The sequence below is a fragment of the Anomaloglossus baeobatrachus genome, chromosome 4 (genome assembly GCF_048569485.1).
Source record: "Anomaloglossus baeobatrachus isolate aAnoBae1 chromosome 4, aAnoBae1.hap1, whole genome shotgun sequence".
Lineage (NCBI taxonomy): Eukaryota > Metazoa > Chordata > Amphibia > Anura > Aromobatidae > Anomaloglossus > Anomaloglossus baeobatrachus.
The window spans coordinates 276517170-276543634 of record NC_134356.1 but is presented as its reverse complement, the minus strand read 5'-3'; the positions used below and the strand labels follow the sequence as shown (position 1 = coordinate 276543634).

Below are 26465 nucleotides of genomic sequence, written 5' to 3'. Positions count from 1 at the left end.
GCAGGAGCAAGGAACATCTCCTACCTGCGTCCCCGCTGGCTATGCGGAAGGAAGGAGGTGGGCGGGATGTTTACGTCCCGCTCATCTCCGACCCTCCGCTTCTATTGGCCGCCTGCCGTGTGACGTCGCTATGACGCCGCACGACCCGCCCCCTTAGGAAGGAGGCGGTTCGCCGGCCAGAGTGACGTTGCAGGGCAGGTAAGTGCGTGTGAAGCTGCCGTAGCGATAATACGGCAGCTATCACCATGATATCGCAACTGCGACGGGGGCGGGGACTATCGCGCTCGGCATCGCAGCATCGGCTTGCGATGTCGTAGTGTGCAAAGGGTCCCTTACTGTATAATGAATATGGTAATTAAAAAAAAACAAAAAACAATTGTGGAATTCCACTTTTTTTTGCAATTTCAAAACATTTGAAATTTTTTTTCTGCTTTCCAGTGCATCACATGATAAAATAAATTGTGTCATTGAAAAGTACAACTTGTCCTACAAAAACCAAGCCCTCTTATGGCTTTGGGGACAGAAAAATAAAATAAGTTATGGCTCTTGGAATAAGCGAAAGAAAAGAAGAAAAAAACAAACAAAAAATAACAAAACAGAAAAATGCAAGGTAGTGAAGGGGGTTAAAGCATCAATTCTTCTACCTACATTTGTACAAAGTTTTTAAAGGAATTTGGCAGGGAGGTTGTTACAAACGACTTGGAGAACCAATCACAAATTTCAAACCTTTCTGTCTCCTCACAGAATTTCACGCAGAATGAATGATGTTGACTTTAGGGCTTTGTGGAGGCTATATCAATACTTCAAGGACTCGTTCTTTTAAATACAGAAGATACTTCTTAATGATATTGCCCGTTTGTTTGGGGTCATTATCCTGCTTCAGAATACATTTGGAGCCAATCAGATGCCACCTTGATGCTATTGTGTGATGGATATGTATATGACTGTTTTTCTCAGTATTGAGAACACCAAGAAATTACAACAAAAAAACTTAGGGGTACTTCTCACATAGTGAGATCGCTAGTGAGATCGCTGCTGAGTCACGGTTTTTGTGACGCAGCAGTGACCTCATTAGCAATCTCGCTGTGTGTGACACTGAGCAGCGATCTGGCCCCTGCTGTGAAATCACTGCTTGTTACACACTGCTCTGGTTCATTTTTTGGACGTTGCTCTCCCGCTGTGAAGCACACATCACTGTGTGTGACAGCGAGAGAGCAACGATCTGAATGTACAGGGAGCCGGCGTCTGGCAGCCTGCGGTAAGCTGTAACCAAGGTAAATATAGGGTAACCAAGCGAAGTGCTTTGCTTGGTTACCCAATATTTACCATGGTTACTAGCGTCCGCCGCTCTCAGGCTGCCAGTGCCGGCTCCCTGCTCCCTGCAAATGTAGCCGAAGTACACATCGGGTAAATAAGCAAAGCGGTTTGCTTATTAACTCGATGTGTACTCTGGCTATGAGTGCAGGGAGCCAGCGCTAAGCGGTGTGCGCTGGTAACCAAGGTAAATATCGGGTAACCAAGCGCTTGGTTACCCGATATTTACCTTAGTTACCAAGCGCAGCATCGCTTCCACGCGTCGCTGGGGGATGGTCACTGGTCGCTGGCAGATCTCAGATGGCTGATGATTGACAGCTCACCAGCGACCATGTAGCGACGCACCAGCGATCCTGACCAGGTGGGATCGCTGGAGCGTCGCTAAAGTGTGACAGTACCCTTAGTGCAGCAGATGAGACGCATCATGCTTACTTTCTATCGAGATGGGAAGACATCCAGCAGTGCCATCAGCTTAGTACCAGCTTCAACAAGTAGGATTCTGGAATTCTAACTAAAAGTGGTCTCCATAACATAACATAAAAACCATAACACTGACATAGAAAACAAAGCCAAGTGACTCAACAATGCACAAAAACATAGGAACTGGGGTGCAGTAAAAGGGCAGCAGGTGCTCTGGAGTGATGAGTGAAAATGTAAAATATTAGCTATAACAGAAGGCAAATTGTAGCCAAAGAGCTGGAGAGCGGTATAATATGTGTCTGTAGTAATGTTGAGAGTGTAGTTGACTATTCATACTCACTATGCTCTTAGCAAGAACTGTCCGTTACTTGCATATTTGTTACGAGTAGCGGGCGCAATGTAAGTCAATGGGAAATACTCGCTAAGTAGTGAGTAACCCGAACACCGTACTTTTCGTGCGAGTAGCAAATAGTACAGCTTTCGGGTTACTCGCTACTTAAAGAGTATTTCCCATTGACTTACAGTGCACCCGCTACTCGTAACAAATATGCGAGTAGCGGCCAGTACTTGCTAACAGCATAGCAAGTACAAATAGTCAACTACTCGCTCAACACTAGTCTACAGGCAACAGTGAAACATGGGCGAGACTCCTTGCAAGTTTGGGGCACCCACAAATATTGATTTGATTTAGATTTCTAATTTGTTCACTTACTTTGCATTTTCTAATTGATACAAATAAACTAGAAACATACTTTATGTGTTATTTTCTTTTACCGGGGCAGCATTTCTCTGGTCATTCACAAATAAAGAGATATACTGTAAGCCAGCACAGGTGAAAGCTGAAACATTGATAAACAGCAGCCTCATCCAAAAGCCAAAGAAGGATTTATCATGAGGTGGATTTTGAAATCGGTTTTGGCTTGAAGTTAACATTAATTTGTTTGCGCCGTGATGCACAATTAGGCTATGTTCGCACGTTGCGTTTTTTTCCGCGTTTCTGCAGCGTTTTTAGCAGCAGCGTTTTTGCGCTAAAACGCATGCGTTTTTGATTGCCAGCAAAGTCTATGGGAAAAGCAGAATTCCTGTCTGCACTTTGCTTTTTTTTCTGCAGCGTTTAATTTGCATATTTGTGGTCAAAAACCATGCTGAAAAAGAAGCAGCATGTCAGTTGTTTTTGCCATTTCTGCAGCGTTTCCTTAACATTGGAGTCAATGAGAAATGGCAAAACGCAACCAAAATCACAATTCCTGCGTTTTTCATGCTTTTTACCTGCTTTTCCACTGCGTTTTTGGCTCCAAAAACGCATGCTTTTCTGGACAAAATTGAATGGGTTCTAATGTTCCTTTACACACACACAATAACCGACAATTTAAATGTTAAAAAATTAGAAACTTCACCTATTTTTCTGATAAAATGTGCATAACCACTATTTTTTCATTAAAATTGATAATTTCCCATATAGTTTTATTAAAAGTTAATTTTATACTTTTTTTTCTCTTTTTTCATTCTTTTTGACTAATTCAACTTTATTTCTCAGTGTCTTGATCTAAAAAACGCATCTGCAAAAACGCAGGTGAAAACGCAGGTAAAAAGCGCTAAAAACGCACTAAAACGCGGTAAAAACGCATGCGTTTTTAGCGCTAAAAAATGGTCAAAAGCCATTTGGTCAAAAACCAAGGGAAGGAAAACGTGCAGAATAAACTGCAGGTACTCCGACGCAACGTGCGCACATAGCCTTATACATTTGGTGCATCTTTAGATAGAACACTTCTATGTACAGCTGTTTTTGATGGTTATTCTACCACATGATGTGAATTGTATCCAGGCAGATCTATGTAGCAGGGGGAACGCTCATTTGTGTTTTTTGTTTCATTATCGCCAGATTTCTCCACAGTTCTGTTATTGAATGGAATTGTATAATGTAACCCATGATGAATCATATGAACATTTGCAGCTGTAAATTAAAAGTTTTCTTCTGGACAAATCATTTTCTTCCAACCACAGAAAACACAAGGCACTCAGTAATGATCAAAGGAAGGTCTGGTGAAAAGTCCTTTTACACCTGTGGACACTGAACGTTCTTACATGCTTATGAGCGATTGCACACGCACTGGAAATAGCGATACATGCAAAGTACAAGTGATGCAGGCAACAATCAATGTGAAAGCAGAAAAACATATGGTAGATGAGAGCCCCTAACAAACCAAATTAAGTAAATAATTCTTTATAACAGGTCTCCAAAGCCTGGTTGTCTGCTGCAGCAAATATACCCGAACACAAAAAACACTATTCAATAGATTTTGAGGCGAACAGGAAGAAATAAAAGGTTACACCTTATGTCTTACAAAGTCTAAGCTTTAAATGTGACTTCTACTTCGTTATAAAGCAATTTGCTCTACTGAATCACAAATGGGGTATTTCCAGTACACCCCCATGTTTTTGTGGCTCAGTATAGCTGCAGGAATTCCTTGCTTTATTCTGATATCTGGAATGCATTAAAGATCTGCTAAGCCACTTTCATTGTTTCTAATGCTGGAAAAGGTCTGTGATATATCAGGAAATAGTCTATTTGTGAGCAAACTTTGTGTGTGTGACAGATTAACTCTTAGTTTACTGGAGTAGAGCAGAATACATAAATACAATTTTCCTGCAAAGTGTGGGTCTAGACATATGGGTAAATATAAGCATATACTGCCATCTACTGGAACAAAGCTTACAATATAAAACAATGTAAGAGGAGCCATGAGTGCTCCGAGTCCTGACGTGTGTTTTAGTAAATAGGTGCTTTTTAAAAACAAATTAAACTAAACAATGCTGTTGTGAGAATTGGGTGTTACCATTCCGCTTGTCAATAAGGTGTGTAACTTTTTATAGGGTATGCATTTATGGCCAGATAGTGAGGAAAACTTTTTATTTATGAGACATAGCAGATGCTGTATGAGGGTGGCACTGGTGGGGGTGATGGGTGTCAAAACCCCACCAATCTAATATTGGTGACCTAGGCTGATGATGCCATTAATATTAACATAGTGGACAATCCCTTTAAGCAAAAACAAATTATTCAATACCAAGGCAGACTTTTATACTGCTGTTTACAAAGGCGTTGTTAAACCTATGCCTACAAATCTAACATAGAAGGAATAGGGTGGTCACTACTAAATGTATTGCCTCTACACCAAGGGTCTAAAACATGCAACCCCTGAAGCTGATTTCTGCAACCCCCAGATTTTTTTAGCCCATTCATGATATCTGCTGTACATACAGTACTGTATAAAGCACAATGATGGCAGAGCCAGCATCATCATCAGCAGGCTTCAGATGATGACGGTAGTTACCATGGCAACCCGAGTCCAAGCAATGGCTTTCGAGTAAGTGAGCTACGGTGGGTACTAGATTAGTGATCAGGTAAGTAAAAAGTCCATAGAGGGCCTAAAGAAAAAATAAAAAAAAAATGTCAATAGTGAAGTATGAAAAAACATTTTGCCAATAAAAATCAAACCAAAACAAATGCATGTTTGCTATCGGAGTTTCCAGATCGGCCTAAGCTACAAATCTTTATCAGCTTTTTTTCATTATAACAACACACCAAAAATGGGAGAAAAAAGTCATCAAAAAGTTGTATAGTAAAAAAATGACATCCTTGTAAATGTCATCTCGTCCCACAAGGAATGCAGCCCATCAACTTCAAATTTGTTCTATATGTGGCCGAGATTAAGACCCCTGCTCTACAGTATTAAAAAGCAAATAAAGCCAATATTTGCCTAGTGATAGAATATCACCTGTGAACACCTAAATTAATTAATATCAGTTCTGCTTGCATCATTGCAAGTAAAGCCAGAGAGATTAAAAACATTAAATCTCATCTTTCAACATTTCTCTGAAAATGACAATAAGCTGTGTGCGCACGTGTGCATTTTCATGCTTTTACGCTGCGTTCTGCACCGCAGCATAAAAGCATGCGTCCTGCGTCCCCAGCACAATCTATGAAGATTGTGCGAATTCCATCCGCATGTTGCGTTTTAGAATGCAGCGATTCAGCTGCTGAAATATTTTGCTAAAACACTGCGTTCTAAAAAGCAACATGTCACTTCTTTTGTGTGTTCCGGATGCTTTCCCCATTCTATCTGTGGCAGAGCAAGCATCCAGAACACATGAATTCCGCATGCACAATGCTTTCAAAACGCAGCTTTTCGGCTGCGTTTTGAAACGCACATGCAGTGACTTATACGCTGTGGAATAGAACACAGAGACGTGCGCACATACCCTTATGGTGACTCACACTGACTTCATTAAACACAGTGACCTCACTTGAGATGAGGTCACTGAGTTAACAGACCTGCAATTCCTGGCAGAAACCAGCGGGTTTTTTTGAGGGGGAAGAGATACAGATTTGGTGCTGAAATTTATACACCATATTCCTGGACCAAATCTTCATCTTCTTGCACAAAAATGCATCAAAACACGCTGCAGTTTTGATGTGATAGTGATGCGATTTTTTTTCCCAGGAGATGCAGAGCTGGTGCAGCAATGTGGTGTATAAATTTCAGCACCAAATCTGCATCTCTTAGCAAACAAAAAAAAAATGTGGTTTTCTGCCAGGAGATGCAGGTCTGTGAATTCAGTGACCTCACCTCAGATCACTGTGATTAATGAGGTCACCTAAGGTCAGGTTACCTGCAGTTACAGGTGGGTTACCATGGGAGCCTACATGTGCCGCAAATAAACTGAGTGGCATCACTGCTCACAGCTATGGCTCAGTCATTCTCTGCCTCCCATTACTAATCTAGGTTTTAGTGGGTGGCAGCTGGGATCTGTCATTAACCCCTTATTATGCCAATTAACACCGCACCAGGGCAATTGAGATGAGCTGTGTAAAGTTCCGGGATTGTCTAATCTAATGGATGCGACAATTCTGGGTAGCTGCAAGCTGCTATTTTTAGGCTGGGGGGACCCAATAACCATGGGCCTCCCCAGCCTGAGAATACCAGCCCGGCTTTATCATGGCTGGGTACCAACATCTGTGGGGACCACGCGCTGTTTTTTAAAATTACTTATTTAAATACTTTTTTTTTTTTTTTAAAAAAAAAGCTGCATGCGGTATCTTGTATTTTGATACACAACCAAGATAAGCACACAGCTGGGGCTGCAGCCTGTAGCCGTATACTTTATCTGTGCTGGATATCATAATATGGGGAACCCTATGCCAATTTTTTTATTTATTTATGTTTACTCCAATATACATACACAAACAGCATGTGCGATTGTAAGAAGACAGACATGCTGTCACACAGGGTGGTGACACAGTCTGACTGCAACCAATCACAGATGCCAGGACTGCCGGTGGGCCGGGGAAGCAGTGCATATGTATGAAGGATAATGAGCAGCCCTGGAAGTAATATGAGTGACCCTGGAAGTAGTTTTACAGCCGTGTGGGAAAGTGGAAAGTATAACGTGCTTGCTTTTCCCTATTTTCTTTATTTTTTTTTAATTACCTGAATTGCCAGATCTGAATAGGTACCCGGAGTTCAGGCCAGGGTCGGAAAAGGGTACTTGTGAAACCACATGGATCCGGACTTTTACAGTCCGGGTCCGCCCATCACTAATAGGGAATTTAGATTGTCCCAGTGGGACAGGGGATTGTGATGATCGTGTCTGCAAAGAACTATGGAATTAATGGCGCTATAGAAGCACATATAGTATTATTATAATTATTATTAATAATCATAATAATAATAATTACAATAACGTCTTTATCTACACAGCCAAGCTAACCATTGAAATAGCTCATGGCCTAGTGTAAACGTAAGAAAACAGGGCAATGTAAGCAACAAGGGAACCCTCCAAAACCTCTTTTCTATATGAATAACATATTGGAAACTTTTATGTGCAGACACTAATGTTGATGATTTGATGATGCTGTAAAATGCTGTACTCCAGCAATATTTGTGCAGAATAAAAATGTTTGTGTAGATCATGGTGAAAGTTTGTTACAATTAGACTCTTCCAAAAAGTTAGATTTTAAAAACTAACAGATGGACAAATTCTAAGGAAAGGTGCTCTTTACTGACATTAATGAAAAAGTGATATTCTAACCAAATAATTGTATCAAAGTGATATATACATTTTAATTAAAAAAAATTACAAGTTCAGTGTATAGTTGAATGAATATTCCTAGAAACACTTTAATTAGAAACTATGCAGAACATCTTATTAGAGAAATCGATTTCTTTCTCCTCTTGGACTAATTCATTCTCAAAATTTCTCAATTCAGGGGTAAAATCTGTCTTCAGTGAATACAGGCTTTCCCATTACTGAGTAAAAAGATGACAGTTGGTGCTCATGAAATTGTATGGAAAACTGCTTCAGGAGAGCTTGCAGTAGAATGTCTGAGTCTGCCCCTAGCTCTTCCCCCTCTCTATAGAACTTTAAACCCTTCACGATTAAGGACGTACCTAAATGTCCTTGGCTTTGTCTGTTCCTTTAAAGCAGTAACAATAATCAGTAAAACCAGGCACTCCAATTGAAAAAAATCAGATAATATTTATTTTATATTTTGAATCCAGTTGTGAAGACGTTTAGGTCAATTTATTGACCTTCTTCAATTAACGTGCTGGAGATTAAGGATTGTTTGATTTAGAACTGCAAGATATTGAGCGGTATCCATCGTTGTCTGAGCGTGTCACGTTGGCACTAACAGCCTGAAGTGACGTGTTTCTTGTACACAAATGTTCCTTTAAAGTAGGCTTGTAAAAGGAGCCAGCATTATTCCCCGCACATGTCTGCTGATCTGATCAGGAGACATGTGCAGCTAAAAGGTGCAGGTAGATTAGAGATTCTCCCGCACCTTTTAACACCTTAGTTTACACTGTCAAACTCTAATGGGTGCTGGTGGTGATCGTGCTGTTACCCGGTCGTGCGCCAATAGGTTGTACAGCCAGTGTAGTCAGATGATGACCTAAGTTGCTGCTATGATGTGTTTCCTGTGAATGCAGAGTGCCATCACTCACAGTAACATAGCATTTGTCCTGATCGGAGCGATGCTAATGCATCACTATGATCAGAAGCGCTCAGATACTGCAGGCATAAAGTCCCCTAGGAGGACTTGTAAAATCATTAAAACATGATAAAACTAAAATCTATGCATGTTTGGTATCTACAAACTCGTACTGACCTGGGGAATCATATTGCCAGGTGAGTTTTACCATATAGTGAACATAGTAAATAAACCCCCCCCCCCCAAAAAAAAATTGTGAAATTGTTTTTGCAATTTCACCGCACTTGTAATTTATTTTCCTGTTTTCCAGTACAATTTAGGGCAGAATGAATTGTGTCATTCAAAAGTACAACTCGTCCTGCAAAAAATAACCCTCATATTGCTATATTGATGGAAAAATAAAAAAAGTTATGCCTCTTCGAAGAAGGGGAAGAAAAAACGTAAATGAAAAACGTAAAATTGACCGGGGATGAAGGGGGTAAAAGCATCAATTCTCATCTTCTATCACGCCAATATGAAAATTGGAGTATACTGAATACACATTTTTGCTATGAACTGAGAATGTAAGATCAGTTTAGGAGGAGAAAGAAGCAAATGTCTCTCCTAAAATATGTTAGAAAGTTGCTTAAGGGTGCTTTATACGCTGCGACATCTCTAGCGATCTCGTTAGCGATGTGACACGAGATCGCAGATAAGATTTGCCGAGATTGCACATAGGTCATTTTTTAAGTGCCGGTCACATGTGCGATCTCGGCAAATCATATGTGCAATCTGGCGTGTTACATCGCTAACGAGATCGCTAGCGATGTCGCAGAGTGTAAAGCACCCTTTACTTTCACATTCCTGCTATCACTAAAGCAGTACCTCTACCACTGCTATGGTGGCATGCTTCGCATTGGGGTAGGGGGCAAAGATACTGACAAACTCCCTTCAGTGGCAATCAAAGCGCTGTTTGTAGGAATATAAATGATCATAAAAGTGTAAGGTAATATTGATTTTTACAATTAATTTAATGGCAGAATTCATTACTGTAACCTTAGAAAGTCACAGTCTGTAAAGTCATTTGAAATTTATATTTAATTCATATTGCAATATTGATTACACTACATTTAACTGGTTCTTTACTGCAGCAGAGATGGAGTTGTGTTAAGGGCTCCCAATATGCATCACACAACAAGTAGCAACCAGTCAACCTGAGGGAAGCCCACAGGCCCGCAGGGCCACTGGCTGGCTCTTTGTCACCAAATGGAGCAGGTTGAATGCAGACATCACTGTGATATCCTCACCAACAAAACGAAGGGGCAGAGAACAGGGACAACAGCTGAATGGGAGAGAAAGAAAGATTAATATCAGCATGATGAATGATACTAACATCACAGGAGATTAAATGGTCATGACTTACTTTACAGCAGTGGTGGGAAATAAACAGATGCTCAAGTATGCCGCATCCCAGCTGCAGATAATACGATCTAAACAAGGGTTATTCCCACCTCATTCCCATTAAGCAAGAATCATCTTTAAAGGGGTATTCCCATCTCCAAGATCCTATCCCAATATGTAGTAGGTGTAATAATAATAAAAATATTATCAAGTACCTCCAATTAGAAATGTAGCAGTTCTCCTGATATAGCCATGTCTCTTACCTCATGTGCAGGGCATTGCAGCTTAGGTATCCATGGTTACGTCCACTCATAGTGACAGTTAGTTAGTTGCTCATGATCATAACCATGGATACCTAACCTGCAATGCCCTACACATGAGGTAAGAGACATGACTATATCAGGAGAACAATACTACATTTCTAATTGGGGTATGTGATAATATTATTATTTACACCTACATATTGGAATAGGATCTTGGAGATGAGAATACCCCTTTAAAGATTATTCTTGCTTAATCCTCACATACAAGGTACAAAGTGTATGAATGTTTCACATAGAAATTCTAACTATGAAAATTAGTTTGGGTACAGGAAATGTAATTAAGAATAGTAAAAATATGCCTTCAATACAGTACAAAGCAATGTAATAGGGACAATTGTAAATGACTGCCCACCACTGGCTTCAAACATCAATCATACAGTCACATTAAATAAAGATATCTGCAATTTTGCAGCCCAAAATGAAAACATAAGAAAAATCATACACAGTCTGGATGAAACAAAACAATATATTAATTACTATGTTAAACAATGATGAAAACTGCAATCTTATTACATGAAATTATCAATGTGGTGGAGATGATGAAATAAAACAATATATATATATATATATATATATATATATATATATATATATATATATAATATAAAAACAGAACTTTTCAAGGGAGTCACGCATTCCCCTAAAATCTGCCCCACTGGCAGCAGTCAGGAGGGACAGCTTTACCCTGCACTCTGTTCTGATTCTAGACTGATTGTGTGCCTTGTGGGGAAACGGCGGCAGTGGAATTGTAGGAGATAAGCACTACAGTCCACGGGAAAACCGCTCTCTTCAGTTGTGATCTTCCCATGGATATACAGCAGATTTCATCAATTATACTATATATTGCATTCGGAATTTTTGCCCATTTTATATAAATTTTGTGCCATTTAACAGCATTATTTAACGCAGCAAGATATTACTTTAAGCCACCTCTATATTAAATGTAATAATACATTGCTAATGTATAGTCACAATACCTAATAGCCACCTTTCTGAGATCAGTGCCCCATTCGCCTCTTCTCCATGATGGCTGCAGAGGCCTAGGGAGTAGAGATGAGCGATCCTGCCAAGGATCAAATCGGATCAGGATCGCCGAACCCGCTTGATCGGCGATCCTAGCCAATCCAATTGTCAATCCTAGCTGCACCCATTAAAATCAATGGGAGGCAAAAGTGTTGCGTTGTAAAATGGTATGGCGGGACTGTAAAAGAAAGAAAATAAAAAAGGGTTAAAGCAGTACATACTTATACAGTCTCCCCGTGGCTACAGCGCTACTTCCAGGGCCGATAATTATCCGCCCATCCATATTCACTGCTTTCCCCTTCCACCGGTGTCCCATATTAGCTGCCGTTGAACCACTCCCCCACCCTTTGAGACAGCATCTGTGATTGGTTGGAATCACAAACACTGTCTTTTCCTTATACTGGTGATCAATAAATAAATAAAAATGGCATAGGGTCCCCACCCCCCACAATTTTGATACCCAGCCAAGATAAAGACCAACATCTAGGGGCTGGTATTCTCAGGCTGGGGAGACCCATGCCTATTAGACCCCACAAGCCTAAAAATAGCAGCCTACAGCTGCCCTGCACTTTACCAGGCTCATCTCGATTTGCTCTGGTGCAGTGGCAATCAGGGTATTAAGGGGTTAATTCGTAGCTTACAGCTGCCACTAAGCCCTGGATTAGTGATGGGTATTTGTCTATGATACCCCCCCACCACTAATCCTATAAGTAAAAAGAAATAAACACAAATACACAGAAAAATACTATTTAAAAATAAAAAAAAGGTTAGTTGCTGTTACAGCGGAGGTTCCCGTGGCCCTCCACCTGTGAGTACAAGTAACCTGACCTCGGGCCTCAATGAACTCAGTGACCTCACCTCAGAAGGTCCCCTGAGTTACTTACGGTCACAGGTGGAGGGCCATGTGACCGCAACTAACCTGAGTGATGTCACTTCTGATCACTGCTTAGTGTTTGCCTGAAGCTCACAGCGGGTGGTCATGCTCTATGGCCAAGCGCTGTGACTTCAGTAATGTAGCAGAGCTGGAATCGTCGTGGGATCTCTTGTGGATTACGTCAGACCTGGGTCTTTTAGGGGTTAATAAAATGGTGAAAGAGGGTGGGTTTTTTTTGTATTTTATTTAAATAAAAGGATTTTTTTCGCTGTTTGTGTTTATTTCTTTTCACTTATAGATTAGTAATGGAGGTTTCATAGACACCTCCAATTACTAATTTCAAGCTGGGGAGACCCATTCTTATTGGGTCCCCCCAGCCTAAAAATAAAAGCCTGTAGCTTCGCAGAATTGTTGCATCCATTAGATGTGACAATCCCAGGACTTTACCCAGCTCTTCCCGATTGCCCTGGTGTGGTGTTAATGACAGCTTTATCTTGGTTGGGTATCAAAATTGGCGAGGACAACACACCGTTTTTTTTTAATTGTTTAAATAGTTTAAAAAAATAAAACAAAAAAAAAAGCTGCATTCGGTTCCTCTTAGGTGGGCTTTGCACACTACGACATTGCAGGTGCGATGTCGGTGGGGTCAAATTGAAAATGACGTACTTCCGGCATCGCATGCGACATCGTAGTGTGTAAAGCCTAGATGATACGATTAACGAGCGCAAAAGCGTCGTAATCGTATCATCGGTGCAGCGTCGGCGTAATCCATGATCCATGATTACGCTGACACGATGGTCCGATGTTGTTCCTCGTTCCTGCGGCAGCACACATTGCTGTGTGTGAAGCCGCAGGAGTGAGGAACATCTCCTACCGGCGTCACTGCGGCTTCCGTAAAATATGCGGAATGAAGGAGGTGGGCGGGATGTTTACATCCCGCTCATCTCCGCCCCTCCGCTCCTATTGGCCGCCTGCCGTGTGACATCGCAGTGACGCCATACGACCCGCCCCCTTAATAAGGAGGCGGGTTGCCGGCCAGAGCGACGGTCGCAGGACAGGTGAGTCCATGTGAAGCTGCCGTAGCGATAATGTTCGCTACGGCAGTTATCACAAGGATATCGCAGCTGCGACGGGGGCGGGCACTATCACGCTCGGCATCGCAGCATCGGCTTGCGATGTCGTAGTGTGCAAAGTGACCCTTAGTTTGATACACAGCCAAGATAAGCGGATGGCTGGGGACTTTATCTGTGCTGGTATCAATATATAGGGGACCCTCATGGCATTTTTTTGTCTATATATTTTAGACTAGTAGTAAAACGGTGTCAGAGAGGGTGGGGGCACAGTCTGACTGCAGCCAATCAGAGATGCCGATGGGCAATGAATATGTATGAGGGATGATTATCGGCCCCGGAAGTAGCGCTGCAGCCACTGGGAGACTCTAAGTATGTCCTGCTTTAAACCATTTGATTCCTTTTTTTTTTTTTTTTTTACAGTGGCTAATCACAGCCATGGCAATACTTGACATGGCTGTGATGGGGAGGGTGAGGATGGTTTTTGCCATATGAACATTTACTGATCCTTAGCAAGATCGCCGACTTTTGCAGTAAATTTTCTGATGTCCGATCTTGATCCGTTCCGGGCAAAGATCATACAATTTTAACATTTTCCGATCTTTGCCGATCAGGATCGTTCAGCTCTACTAGGGAGCACTGTGGTATGGAATGGATAGTGCTGATTGTCTGTCATCCTGTCGATTTATTTTTTTATTACATGGTTTTAACTGATATATATGAATGTATGATACACTTTTATGGTCTGAATAATTGAATTACTAAACATTGTCATATTTGCATTTTATTTGGATGTTCACTGCTCACTTTTTATATGTCTACTTGCTTTATGATCTTTGTTCAGATTTGTACACATCAGTGGCACTTAGATTTTATTGTTTTTATGTCGTTGCTTCCGCTGGATAACAGATGGAAAGTCTAGTCCTGTAGAAGAGAGGTGTGGTTCAAACTCTCCACACTGCTCCTCATGCCCCTGCCAATTTGAGATGAGTATGGGGAACCAATTTCAGGACATTGGATACTGAAATTAGTAAGTATAATTCAGAAATCTATATGCATAATAAATATGTGGGGAGAATGATTGCTTAAAAAAGTCAATAATGCATTCTAAAAAGCAAAAGAAAACAACTATTTGTTGTTATTTTTTCATTTGAGGAGGAAGGGTGGTGTTTGGGGAAACTTTAGTGTTCTTTGCTTCAAGAATGCCACATGCATTAGGTATGGCATTTTTCTCATATGGTTTTCTCTACAATTTAAAGGGCAGTAAGTTTGAATTATGTAATCTGAGGACAGCATGAGGTAGGGGCTGAGATACTGACTTCAGCTCTGTTTCATTTATTAGGCTGTGTGCTGTTTTTTTCAATACAATAAGTCTTTTATCAGCAGTAGATTATTACTGATGGACTAGCTGCCTGCATACATCCTGGTTCAACCACATATACATTGTACACAGAGAGCTGCTAATCAGGGGTGTTAGTGGTGTCAGCTTTCTGAGCTCTGCTACAGCTATAAACTCTGTAACACAATTGTGCACCTAGCAAACTAAGGGGCACTTTGCACACTATGACATCGCAGGTGCGATGTCGGTGGGGTCAAATCGAAAGTGACGCACTTCCGGTGTCGCTGTCGACATCGTAATGTGTAAAGCATTTTTTATATGAGTAACGAGCACAAAAGCGTCGTAATCGTATCATCGGTGTAGCTTCGGTCATTTCCATGTATTGGGAAAGACCGATGTTACGATGTTGTTCCTCGTTCCTTCGGCAGCACACATCGCTGTGTGTGAAGCCGCAGGAGCAAGGAACATCTCCTTACCTGCGTCCCGGCCGGCTATGCGGAAGGAAGGAGGTGGGCGGGATGTTTACGTCCCACTCATCTCCGCCCCTCCGCTTCTATTGGCCGCCTGCCGTGTGACGTCACTATGACGCCACACGACCCGCCCCCTTAATAAGGAGGCGGTTCGCCGGCCAGAGCAACGTCGCAGGGCAGGTGAGTGCATGCGAAGCTGCCGTAGCGATAATGTTCACTACGGCAGCTATCACGATGATATCGCAGCTGCGATGGGGGCGGGGACTATGGCGCTCGGCATCGCAAGCATCAGCTTGCGATGTCGTAGTGTGCAAAGTGCGCCTAAGTGATACATTGCTAGTATCAGGGTCTAAGAAACTGCAGAAATTGCAGAAAATGGCAGAGAAGAACACATTCAAAGTGTTACAAGAAAAAATTAGAATAAAAAATGTTTGAAAAATATAGTTGAAAATACTGAAAACATGTTTATTTTGTTTAATCGAAAACAAAACCCAAAAAGCTGCGGCCCACATTTAAGATTGATGCCATGTCTGAATTCTAGCATAACCTGCACTATTTTTAGGCAGTAAGAGAAAGAGAAACTTCTAGCAAAATGTACCTAATCTGCCATACCACATGTACTACGGTAATAAAATTGTAGTATAACTATATTAATATACTGTATATATCTATCCTTATGCATACGCTGAAAATAATGTGTGATTGCAATTTATTCTAATGAAAGATATATGTATTACTTTTTTCTGCTAATCCATGGCATAATATTGAGGCAGAGCAGATCTGCACATTTTATCTCAGGTATAATCGGCGTGAATAAAAAAATCGTAGCATTCTGAGATTGATCGCATGTATCGGAAGAGACTAATCAATGCAAGTCTATGGGTCCAAGAAAAAATGCATGGCTCATGGACCATCCGTATGCCATCTGATTTTTACGCAGTTCACAGCCAGAACCCTTCTGGCAACCAATAAATAAAAGCTATAAAGATGATAGAAAGATAGGTAAATATTTAGATAGGTTAGAACAGATAGATATCTTGCAGATATATAATTTGACAACTCCCCTAAATATTATAAACTTGCACCCTTTAGAGCCTTTTATGTGGCACTAAGGGGTGTTTTAGCCTGGTGGTTTAACCTAATAAATAAATTTAAAAAAACTAAGTGGGGTTTCCCCTATTTTTGATAATCAGAAAAGGTAAAGCAGACAGCTGAGAGCTGACATTAACAGGCTGGGAAGGTCCATAGTTATTGGGACTTCCCAACATAACAATACCAGCCCGCAGCTGCTCCACAAGTGGCGCATCACATTAGATGCTCTAATTCGGGTGCTTCGCCTCGGCTCTTCCCAATTGTCTTGGTGCTTTAGCAATCGGGGTAATGGATTTGGGGGTTAATTTTAGCTGTATACTGTCAGTTGGCATCAAGCTCTGGTGTTAGTAATGGAGAGGTGCCAATCAGACCCCATTACTAATCCAGTAAGTCAAAATAAAAACACAGACAGAAAAATAGTTTATTTTAAAATACACTCTCCGACTCTTTCCATGGTTCATCTGTTTATTAAAAAAGACCCTGCATGTCCAACATAGTTCAGGGAATCCAATATAGTCCACAAATGTAAACCTGAAAGACATAAAAAAATAAAAATAAAAACAACAGACTGTCCCTCGATCCCCAGTTTATTAGAAAGCAAAGTTCTCAGGTCCGATGTTGTCCAGCACTTCCCACAACGTCCGCCGATTATGTAGATCAAAGGATACTAAGCCTCAGAACGAAGCTCAATATGCTTTGAGCAGCATGCACTCATGGCTCACACAGCAATATGCGAGACATAGCGACTGTGATGAGCAGTGATAACGTTAATAATGTTACTGATGTCACCGCTGTCGCTGGGTTGCACAGAGGAAGCGTGAGACTGGGCGGCTATGAAGAGTGTTGACGTTACTGAGTTACTGACATCAGCACTCATCAGGCATTCTGGATCTCATGCTGCCCTCTATGTGACCCGAGGAGGTAAAATCTGGAAAGAAACAGGAGCGCAATAGGGTCTTATCTGTGTTAAAGGGAGATAGGAAGGAAAGATAACAAGCCCACCTGCGGTAGTTGTGTGAGCATCAAACAGCTACTGCATCACTCCTGGACAATGTACAAGGACGGTGGTGAATGGGGAATACGCTGTGCTGAAAAAATGATCCGGATGGAGATCAAAGTGATTTTATTTTCAATGTATTTCAGCGAAACCTCTCGCTTTCAATACGTGTGATTTTTTTCCTGATAAAAGCGAGAGGTTTCGCTGAAACGTGTTGAAAATAAAATCACTCTGATCTCCATCCGGATCTTTTTTTTTCCGCATGGCAGTGCGGCGTATTCCCCATTCACCACCAGCATTGTACTCTATGTGACCCGGACACAGCAATGATGTTAGTAACGTTGTTGACAACACCGCTCATCACATTAGCTGGGTCTCAAGGAGTGCAGCCTGACCGGGCTTAAACCCAATGCCTCATTCTAAGGCTCCATAGCCTTTGATCTACGTAATTGAGGAACATTGTGGGAAGCGCTGGACTACGTCAGACCTTGGAACTTGGCTTTCTAATAAATTTGTGATCAAATGACAGCCTATTGTTTTAATTTCTTTCTTTTTATGTCTTTTAAGTTTCCTTTTCTGGACTAAGTTGGAGTTGCATGATTTTTTTTAATAATTGGTGAACCAGGGAAAGAGTCAGAAAGTAATTTTTTACAATAAAATCTTTTTGTGTCTGTGTTTTTTTTCTTTTGACTTACTGGTTTAGTATTGGGGGTGTCTGATAGACACCTCTCCATTACTAACACCAGGGCTCGATGCCAGCTGATACTACACAGCTGACTTCAACTCTAAAAATCATTACCCTGACTGCCACCACACAAGGGTAATTGTGAAGAGCGGAGGCAAAGTGCCAGAATTAGCGCATCTTATCTGATTCGCTACTTCTAGAGTGGCCGATAGCTGGTATTTTTAGGCTGAGAAGGGGCCAATAACCATGGACCTTTTCCGCCTGATAATATCAACCCGCAGCTGTCTCCTTTAGCTTTGATGGTTATTAGAGATGAGCGAATAGTGAAATATTCAGGTTTGGATTATTCATGCCGAATACTTTCTATTATTCGTGTATTCGTACTGAATAACGAACCTAATGCAAGTCAATGGGAAACTCAAATAATTTTCTGGAAGACCTTGGAAGTAGGTATGGGATGGCTATAAAAATACTGCAATAGATGGAAAAGTGCTGAAACTGAATGGGAACAGCATGGGTGAAGATGCCTGGATGCATTTCTGACTCACAGCTGGTTTCTGGGAATAATGTGTTAAGACTATTATTGGGATTAAAGCAGGAGAATTATACTTACAGTTCCCTGCAGCTCTCACACTATTTCCTAGTCCGATCATTAAAGTTCATGAATATGCACTGCTTCCCCCGCCCACCCTCTGACTGTAACAGTGTCTGTGATTGGTTGTAGTCCTGTTTCCCCCACCCATCCTCTGTGCATGCGTCTGTGATTGGTTGCCAAGACACTAGCTGTCTGGGTCCCCAAAATAGAGTGTAAAAATAAATAAATTGGAAAAAATGGAGCACGGTCCCCTATATATTAATACTCAGCACAGATAAAGCAGACGACTACAGGCTGCAGCCCCTAGTTGTCTGCATTAAATTGGCTGTGTATCAAAATACAAGGGTCCCCATGTATTTTTTTTAATTATTTAAATAAATAATTTTTAAATTAAAAATAAAAATAAAATTTTTAGTTTTTAAATACGTTGTTAGATTTCCCCCAATTTTGATACCCAGACAAGGTAAAGAGGACAGCTTAGGGACTGGTAATCTCAGGTTGGGGAGGCCCATGGTTATTGGGTCCCTCCAACCTAAAAAAAATCAGCCCACAGCCTCAAAATTGGTGCATCTATTACGTGCGCCAATTACGGCATTTTACTCGGCTCAACCCGATTGCCCTGGTGCGATAGCAATCGGGTAATATAAGAGGTTAACGACAGCTGTGAATTGTCAAAAACACATTTATCATCAAGACTGAAGTTATTAATGGGAAGGGGTCTATGAGTTTAATGAGTTTACTATTTAATCTCAGTGCAGCATGATACAGGGGCAGAGACCCTGATTCCAATGAAGTGTCACTTACTGGGCTGGTTAGTGTAGTTTCAGGAAAATCTGTATATTATCAGCAGGAGATTATTATTAGAGGACTAAATGTTTCATTCCAAGATTTTGTCTTGCTCTGTATAACCCCTCCCTCACCACTTGATGACTTTAAGTATGGAAGTTATTTTGACTAAGTTTTTGTGACACTTTGGTCATGTGTGTACGTTTTCCCATTAGGTAGTCGCAAAACCAGTTAAGGACAGGAAAAAAATACAATTTAGGGCTTTGCAAAAAGTCATGAATCAAGTGTACTTTTTTGATAAACTCGGTGCAAAAAATATCTGTGAAAACCATGAGTCATAAAAGAAAAGTGAGTGAAAGAAAACGCAAATGATGAATTGAGCCTACAGTATCCAAAACAGCAAACCACACAAGCAAGAAATCATTCAAAGGTGCTCAGCTCCTCGAATAAAAGTGCAAATCGAAATTCATGTAAAGGGTAAAAAGCTGGCTCTATTCTGCATTTCTTCATGCAGCAGTAAGAGCACATGTAAATCTCTGGTGCATTTCAAATTCTTTAGGTCCTTATAACTAACTTTTCATGTACTGCAAGATTATTTATATAAGTACTAGATCAAAACTCCAACATATCAAATCATAAATAATTTAATCATTAATGAAAATAATGACAAAATTCCTTCAGAAGTTGGACTTTAAGCAACAAGTTCAGGGCTTGTCAGCTAGGGGTTGAAGGTGAGTGGCCCTCCTTGTCCAACCTTCTGGGCGTTGCGTTACCTGGGGATGTGGAGATCTATGCAACTCAGGCGCTTGCTTGGTTCTCTACCTACTTTTGTCCATTTTGCTGGCCCCCCCACTACATTTGAAAAGATTTGTATGGGGGAGGGAACTGTGCGCCATTCCCTCTCCTTGGAATATGTGAATTTTCACTTTTGTTTGCATGCCATTCTCAAGCAGTATTAAGAAGAAGAAGAAATGGAGCTTACAAGGCTATTGTTGTAAAAATATCCAAATTTTTATTATACAAAATTCATATTATTTTAAAATCATTACGATCAGTATAGAAAAGGTACATATACGGTGCTTACATAGAGAAAAAGGTGAAATACCACACATAAATGGGAGAGCAAAGGTGAAAACACCCCAAATAAGCATAAAGGGACAAGGGGTCATAAGTGAATATAGATGGCTGGCTAGTGACTATGGCGTCTCTGTCTTGATAATAACCATAATTCTATGTAGCCCAATCAGCATAGATCTATAAGGCAGGACAGAGATTTGCCAAATATCAAGCTAAACATGACAAAAAGTCACAGAGTGACCAACAAGTATGGCGCCCTCACCCTGGCTGGACACATAAAGTAGTGTAGCCAAATCGGCATATGTCCGTTTTATGCCGGATAGGGATCGCCGGAAAAAAGCCAGTCACATGAAAAAGACCCTAAGAACCCATAACTTACACATGGTTAAGAAGAGGGGCAAGCACCAGAGCGTCCCAGGACAGTGCCACGAGCCTTCCTACGCGCGTTTCGCACGGATTACATCTGCTGGCTTGTGGCACTGTCCTGGGACGCTCTGGTGCTTGCCCCTCTTCTTAACCATGTGTAAGTTATGGGTTCTTAGGGTCTTTTTCATGTGACTGGCTTTTTTCCGGCGATCCCTATCCGGCATAAAACGGACATATGCCGATTTGGCTACACTACTTTATGTGTCCAGCCAGGGTGAGGGCGCCATACTTGTTGGTCACTCTGTGACTTTTTGTCATGTTTAGCTTGATATTTGGCAAATCTCTGTCCTGCCTTATAGATCTATGCTGATTGGGCTACATAGAATTATGGTTATTATCAAGACAGAGACGACATAGTCACTAGCCAGCCATCTATATTCACTTATGACCCCTTGTCCCTTTATGCTTATTTGGGGTGTTTTCACCTTTGCTCTCCCATTTATGTGTGGTATTTCACCTTTTTCTCTATGTAAGCACCGTATATGTACCTTTTCTATACTGATCGTAATGATTTTAAAATAATATGAATTTTGTATAATAAAAATTTGGATATTTTTACAACAATAGCCTTGTAAGCTCCATTTCTTCTTCTTCTTAATATTATGTGCCATATGGAGTGGCGTTGATTTTTGATGCGAGATGTGCCTTGGTTCAATGTTCTTTTGTCTCATTCTCAAGCAGTGCTGGCTCCCCCTCTTTTTGTTGTTTACTGGTCCGGTGGCTGACTCCCACCATGCCGTTCACGCCTGGTTTGGTTTGAAAATTCCTTCTGCTTCTATCAAAATTATATTGGTGGCTGTTCACATTCAACCACCTCCCCCTTGTCCACAGGCTTTGTTAATTAAGCACCTTATACTTGGACCTGTTCCGCCTTCATTCATGGACCCTGGTCTGGCACTGTGAGGGCTGGTTCTGATATTGCCCCGGTGTGTGGCGTTCGCTGCACATGCTGGGACCTGGTTTGCCTTCATTCGCAGTTGCCTTTCCTTGAAAACATGGAAGCGGTTTCTGAAATGCTTCAATATGGGTCTGCGTTTAATGAATTTAGGAGGCCGCATGGCGCAATGTAAATATTAAATATAGAGTAGGACCCCCCTATCGAGATTTGCCGTGACGTGGCAGGGGTGGCTCAAAAAAATTGATCAATTATTTGCTAAACATCTCATTTTGCATTATAGTACAGTTGGAATAATATGTGATTTTTCACTTTTAATTGTTTGCGTGCCATTCTCAAGCAGTGCTGGCTCCCCCTCTTTTTGTTATTCCCTCTCCTTGGTTTATGCCATGCTGGCCAACCCAGTGGATACTCCACTCCCTAGGTACATACACAGTGGAAGAGTGACCTTGGGATTATATTGTCAGATGAGCAGATAGGGAAAATCCTGGTTCTTGCTCATAAATCTTCAATTAGCTCTAGTCTTCAAGAATCTAATTGTAAATTACTCGCAAGATGGTATACCTACCAAATTACACCAGATGTTCCCAAGAGCTGACTAAGTTTGCTGGAGAGGTGGCGAGGAGGAGGGAGATTTCATACCTGTCTTTTGGTCTTGCACAGCCTTGCAGAGGTTCTGGTCGGAGGTGAGGAGGGTGATCAAACAGGTGACAGACACGACTCAGGAGCTGGGACCGGAGCAGTTTCTGTTGCAGCTATCGGAGTCATCAGTCAAATCCTATAAACACTCTCTGTTATGATTCCTGGTAATGGCTGCAAGGGTGTGTATTCCATTGAGATGGAAGTCAGTCACCCCCCACATTGACTTTATGGGCCTCCAAGGTTAATGACCTCATGCAAATGGAGGATATGATGTCCTCTCTTTATGATCGCCATGAGCACTTCTATGGTACCTGGTTTACATGGCTCGATTTCAAATTCTCGGCGGATTATGTCACCCTGATTGCAGACAGATAGCCCGCTAGAGCTGATATGAGTAGGATACCTCTTGGGTGGAGCCCTTCCTCCCTCTTACTCTTGTTCTCCCCTAATCCATTTCCTCTCTGTCATTATTGGTCGATCCATGAGTGCATGTTTCTCTATCTCTCTTCCGCTTTCTTTTCTCACTCTTTATTGATCTTATCCTTTCTCACTGAATTTCTCTGCTTCTTTATAGACACATTGTATTAAGTTTAAAATTAAGTTTGCCCATCAGTAATTGTGACACTAAAGTGCATGTCATGGACTTTACTAGGCTGCCAGTTTGGGTGATTGGTTTTGAATCTGAGTCTCAGTTTGTTTTGTGGGACTCAGCTTAATAAATGGATTCAATTTCCTTTGGCGAGGAGAGGACTAATGCCAGGTTTCCTAAGGCTGGTTTCACATCAGTGTTTTTTTGCCTAAAGGCAAAAAAACGTAAACTGCATGTTACTGGATCCGTTTTTTGTGGAGTACAACGCATGCCACCGCAAGTGACCTGAATGTTTTTTAACTGGATCCGTCTACCAGATCCAGCATAAAAACGGACCGTTCACTTGCGTTTGCATGCGTTTGGGTGCTGTTTTTTTGCTTAGTTTTGACGGATCCGTTTTTTCTATGTCATCTGCCATTCAGCTTTGCTACATGGCCGCTGACAGCAGACACAGACAAAGCGATGTAGCAGAGCTGAATGGCCGCTGACAGCAGACACAGAAAGAGCCGCACGATCAGAATGAAGTCGGATGAACGTCACCCGACTTCATTGTCATCCCACGGCTCTGTCTGTGTGGCATGGCCTGATTTTCGGTCACCGGTGAAGCTCTCATAGGTGACCGCAAATCCCCTGAGTGACCGCAGTGAGCCGTGCGATCAGCGGTGCGTCACTGAGATTACCCGCGTCCACAGCTGAACTCCTCCTGCTGAGATCTGTGGCCGCGGGTAACCTGAGTGATGTCATCGCTGATAGCGCGACTCACTTCAGTCGCTGCAGGGAGCTCACAGAGAGCGGTCGTGGTCTGTGACTGCTCTGTCAGTTTCCGATGTAGCAGAGCTGAAAGCGTCATGGGACCGCTGTAGATTACGTCGGACATGGAGGGGTATTTGGGGACTTTATTAAAATGGTGAAAGAGGTTGCTGTTTTTTGTCTTTTATTACAAATAAAGGATTTTTTGGATGTGTGTGTTTATTTACTGTAACTTACAGGTTAATCATGGAAGGTATCTCGGGGAGACATCTGCCATGATTAAATTTCTCACGAAAAATGTAATACAAGGAGAGCTCAAAACTGGTTCACAGACTAAAAACTCCTTAATATAAAAAATATCAATTTTATTAACAAAAGCATTTAAAAACACTTCCACATTATATAGAAAATATTAATTGGTGCCATACAAAGATTCCAACATATATCCCCCTTATTATTCTAGTCCTATGTGTTACCCCAATTAAGGAGCAAGAACAAATGTCAGTAAGGCGCAGTATACAAGTATATCCCTAAACAGTCCAATAGTCAAAGGTCCTACAGTCAAGATCCCTAAAAGCAGCACTTTTTTTACCCTAAATTAGTCGGTTCTGCACTGAGATATAATTCTGTATATACTGCCACTTCCTATATTAGTGGGGAGGCTGTCAACCTTCTACCCCTAATCGACCCGACGCGTTTCCCCTTCAAACAGAAAGTTCCTCAGGGGTCATCAAAAAGTAGTATAGAGAAATACAATTAATTTATACATTATCCTCCAATCATACAGTGAATACAGACATAGTTTTTGTAATCTCCCCAAACAGAGTACATCAAACAAATGATCTTCAGATTGTACAAATGACTATTATAGTCTCCTCTGGTGCTGTCGTATCTTTAGTCTCCAAGTTTTGCCAGGTAACACAGAGTTCCACAAAATATTAGCGTGGATATTACCGAACAGAGAATTCCCGTTATAGAAATATTTTTCAAATTTTTGTCATCTCATTCGGGACAAGGCTGTATATTCTAGGTGAATGATGGTGTCACCTATTAATAACATGCCCATTCATAATTCCCCTTCAGCAAGCTTTTTCCTTTTCAGTGTCCGTGTAGATAAATGGACTAGAGTCCCCTCAGGTTGCAATTGGCATGTCCTGGTCCAAATAAGTTTAAAACTATATACCAGCATGTAGTTGGGGCTCCCTGTGTTGTTCAGAGCGTGCCCAGCCTCTGCAAAATCCACATGGAGACAGCGTTCACTCAACTGAGGGGACTCTAGTCCATTTATCTACACGGACACTGAAAAGGAAAAAGCTTGCTGAAGGGGAATTATGAATGGGCATGTTATTAATAGGTGACATCATCATTCACCTAGAATATACAGCCTTGTCCCGAATGAGATGACAAAAATTTGAAAAATATTTCTATAACGGGAATTCTCTGTTCGGTAATATCCACACTAATATTTTGTGGAACTCTGTGTTACCTGGCAATTCTTGGAGACTAAAGATACGACAGCACCAGAGGAGACTATAATAGTCATTTGTACAATCTGAAGATCATTTGTTTGATGTACTCTGTTTGGGGAGATTACAAAAACTATGTCTGTATTCACTGTATGATTGGAGGATAATGTATAAATTAATTGTATTTCTCTATACTACTTTTTGATGACCCCTGAGGAACCTTCTGTTTGAAGGGGAAACGCGTCGGGTCGATTAGGGGTAGAAGGTTGACAGCCTCCTCACTAATATAGGAAGTGGCAGTATATACAGAATTATATCTCAGTGCAGAACCGACTAATTTAGGGTAAAAAAAGTGCTGCTTTTAGGGATCTTGACTGTAGGACCCTTGACTATTGGACTGTTTAGGGATATACTTGTATACTGCGCCTTACTGACATTTGTTCTTGCTCCTTAATTGGGGTAACACATAGGACTAGAATAATAAGGGGGATATATGTTGGAATCTTTGTATGGCACCAATTAATATTTTCTATATAATGTGGAAGTGTTTTTAAATGCTTTTGTTAATAAAATTGATATTTTTTATATTAAGGAGTTTTTAGTCCATCTGCCATGATTAACCAAGACTTAGTGGCAGCTATGGTATGCTGCCATTAACTCCATATTACCTCGATTGCCACACCAGGGCAATTCGGGATGAGCCGGGTACAGTCCCGGGACTGTCGCATCTCATGGATGCGGCTATTCCGGGCCGCTGCAGGCTGATATTTTTAGGGTGGGGTGGGCTCCCCATAACGTGGAGCTCCCCATCCTGAGAATACCAGCCTTCAGCCGTGTTGCTTTACCCTGGCTGGTATCAAAATTGGGGGGAACCGCACGCCGTTTTTTTAAAATTTATTTATTTTACTTCATGATATAGACTCGCCCACCAGCTGTGATTGGTTGCAGTGAGACAGCTTTCACTCATCGTGGGGGCGTGTCTGACTGCAACCAATGATAGGCGCCGGTGGGCGGGGAAAGCAGGGAATACGAGACTGAATAATGAGCGGCCAGCTTTTTCAAAAGAGGAGAAGCCGCCACAGTGTGAACGCCGTGCAGCGCCGCACCGGTGACCGGGGATCGGTGAGTATGAGAGAGTGGGTGGGAGGGATAGACCGACATGGACAGAGAGAGAGATAGAGACAGAGAGAGAGAGACCGACCGACAGAGAGAGAATAGAGACCGAGAGGGAGAGACCGACTGACAGAGATAGAGATTG

General features: G+C 41.6%; 1 protein-coding gene across 3 annotated transcripts in view; it reads right to left on the bottom strand.

Moving 5' to 3' along the window:
• MSRB3 (methionine sulfoxide reductase B3) overlaps positions 1-26465 on the bottom strand; it is a 289938-nt gene that overhangs the window by 225375 nt on the left and 38098 nt on the right. For 2 of the 3 annotated variants that reach the window (XM_075344862.1, XM_075344864.1), the window contains exon 2: positions 9922-10049. In XM_075344862.1, the coding sequence (XP_075200977.1) occupies positions 9922-9997 (76 nt within the window). In that variant the 5' untranslated portion in view covers positions 9998-10049. The remainder of the gene's footprint in view (positions 1-9921; positions 10050-26465) is intronic. The other variant, XM_075344863.1, reaches the window with a different exon arrangement.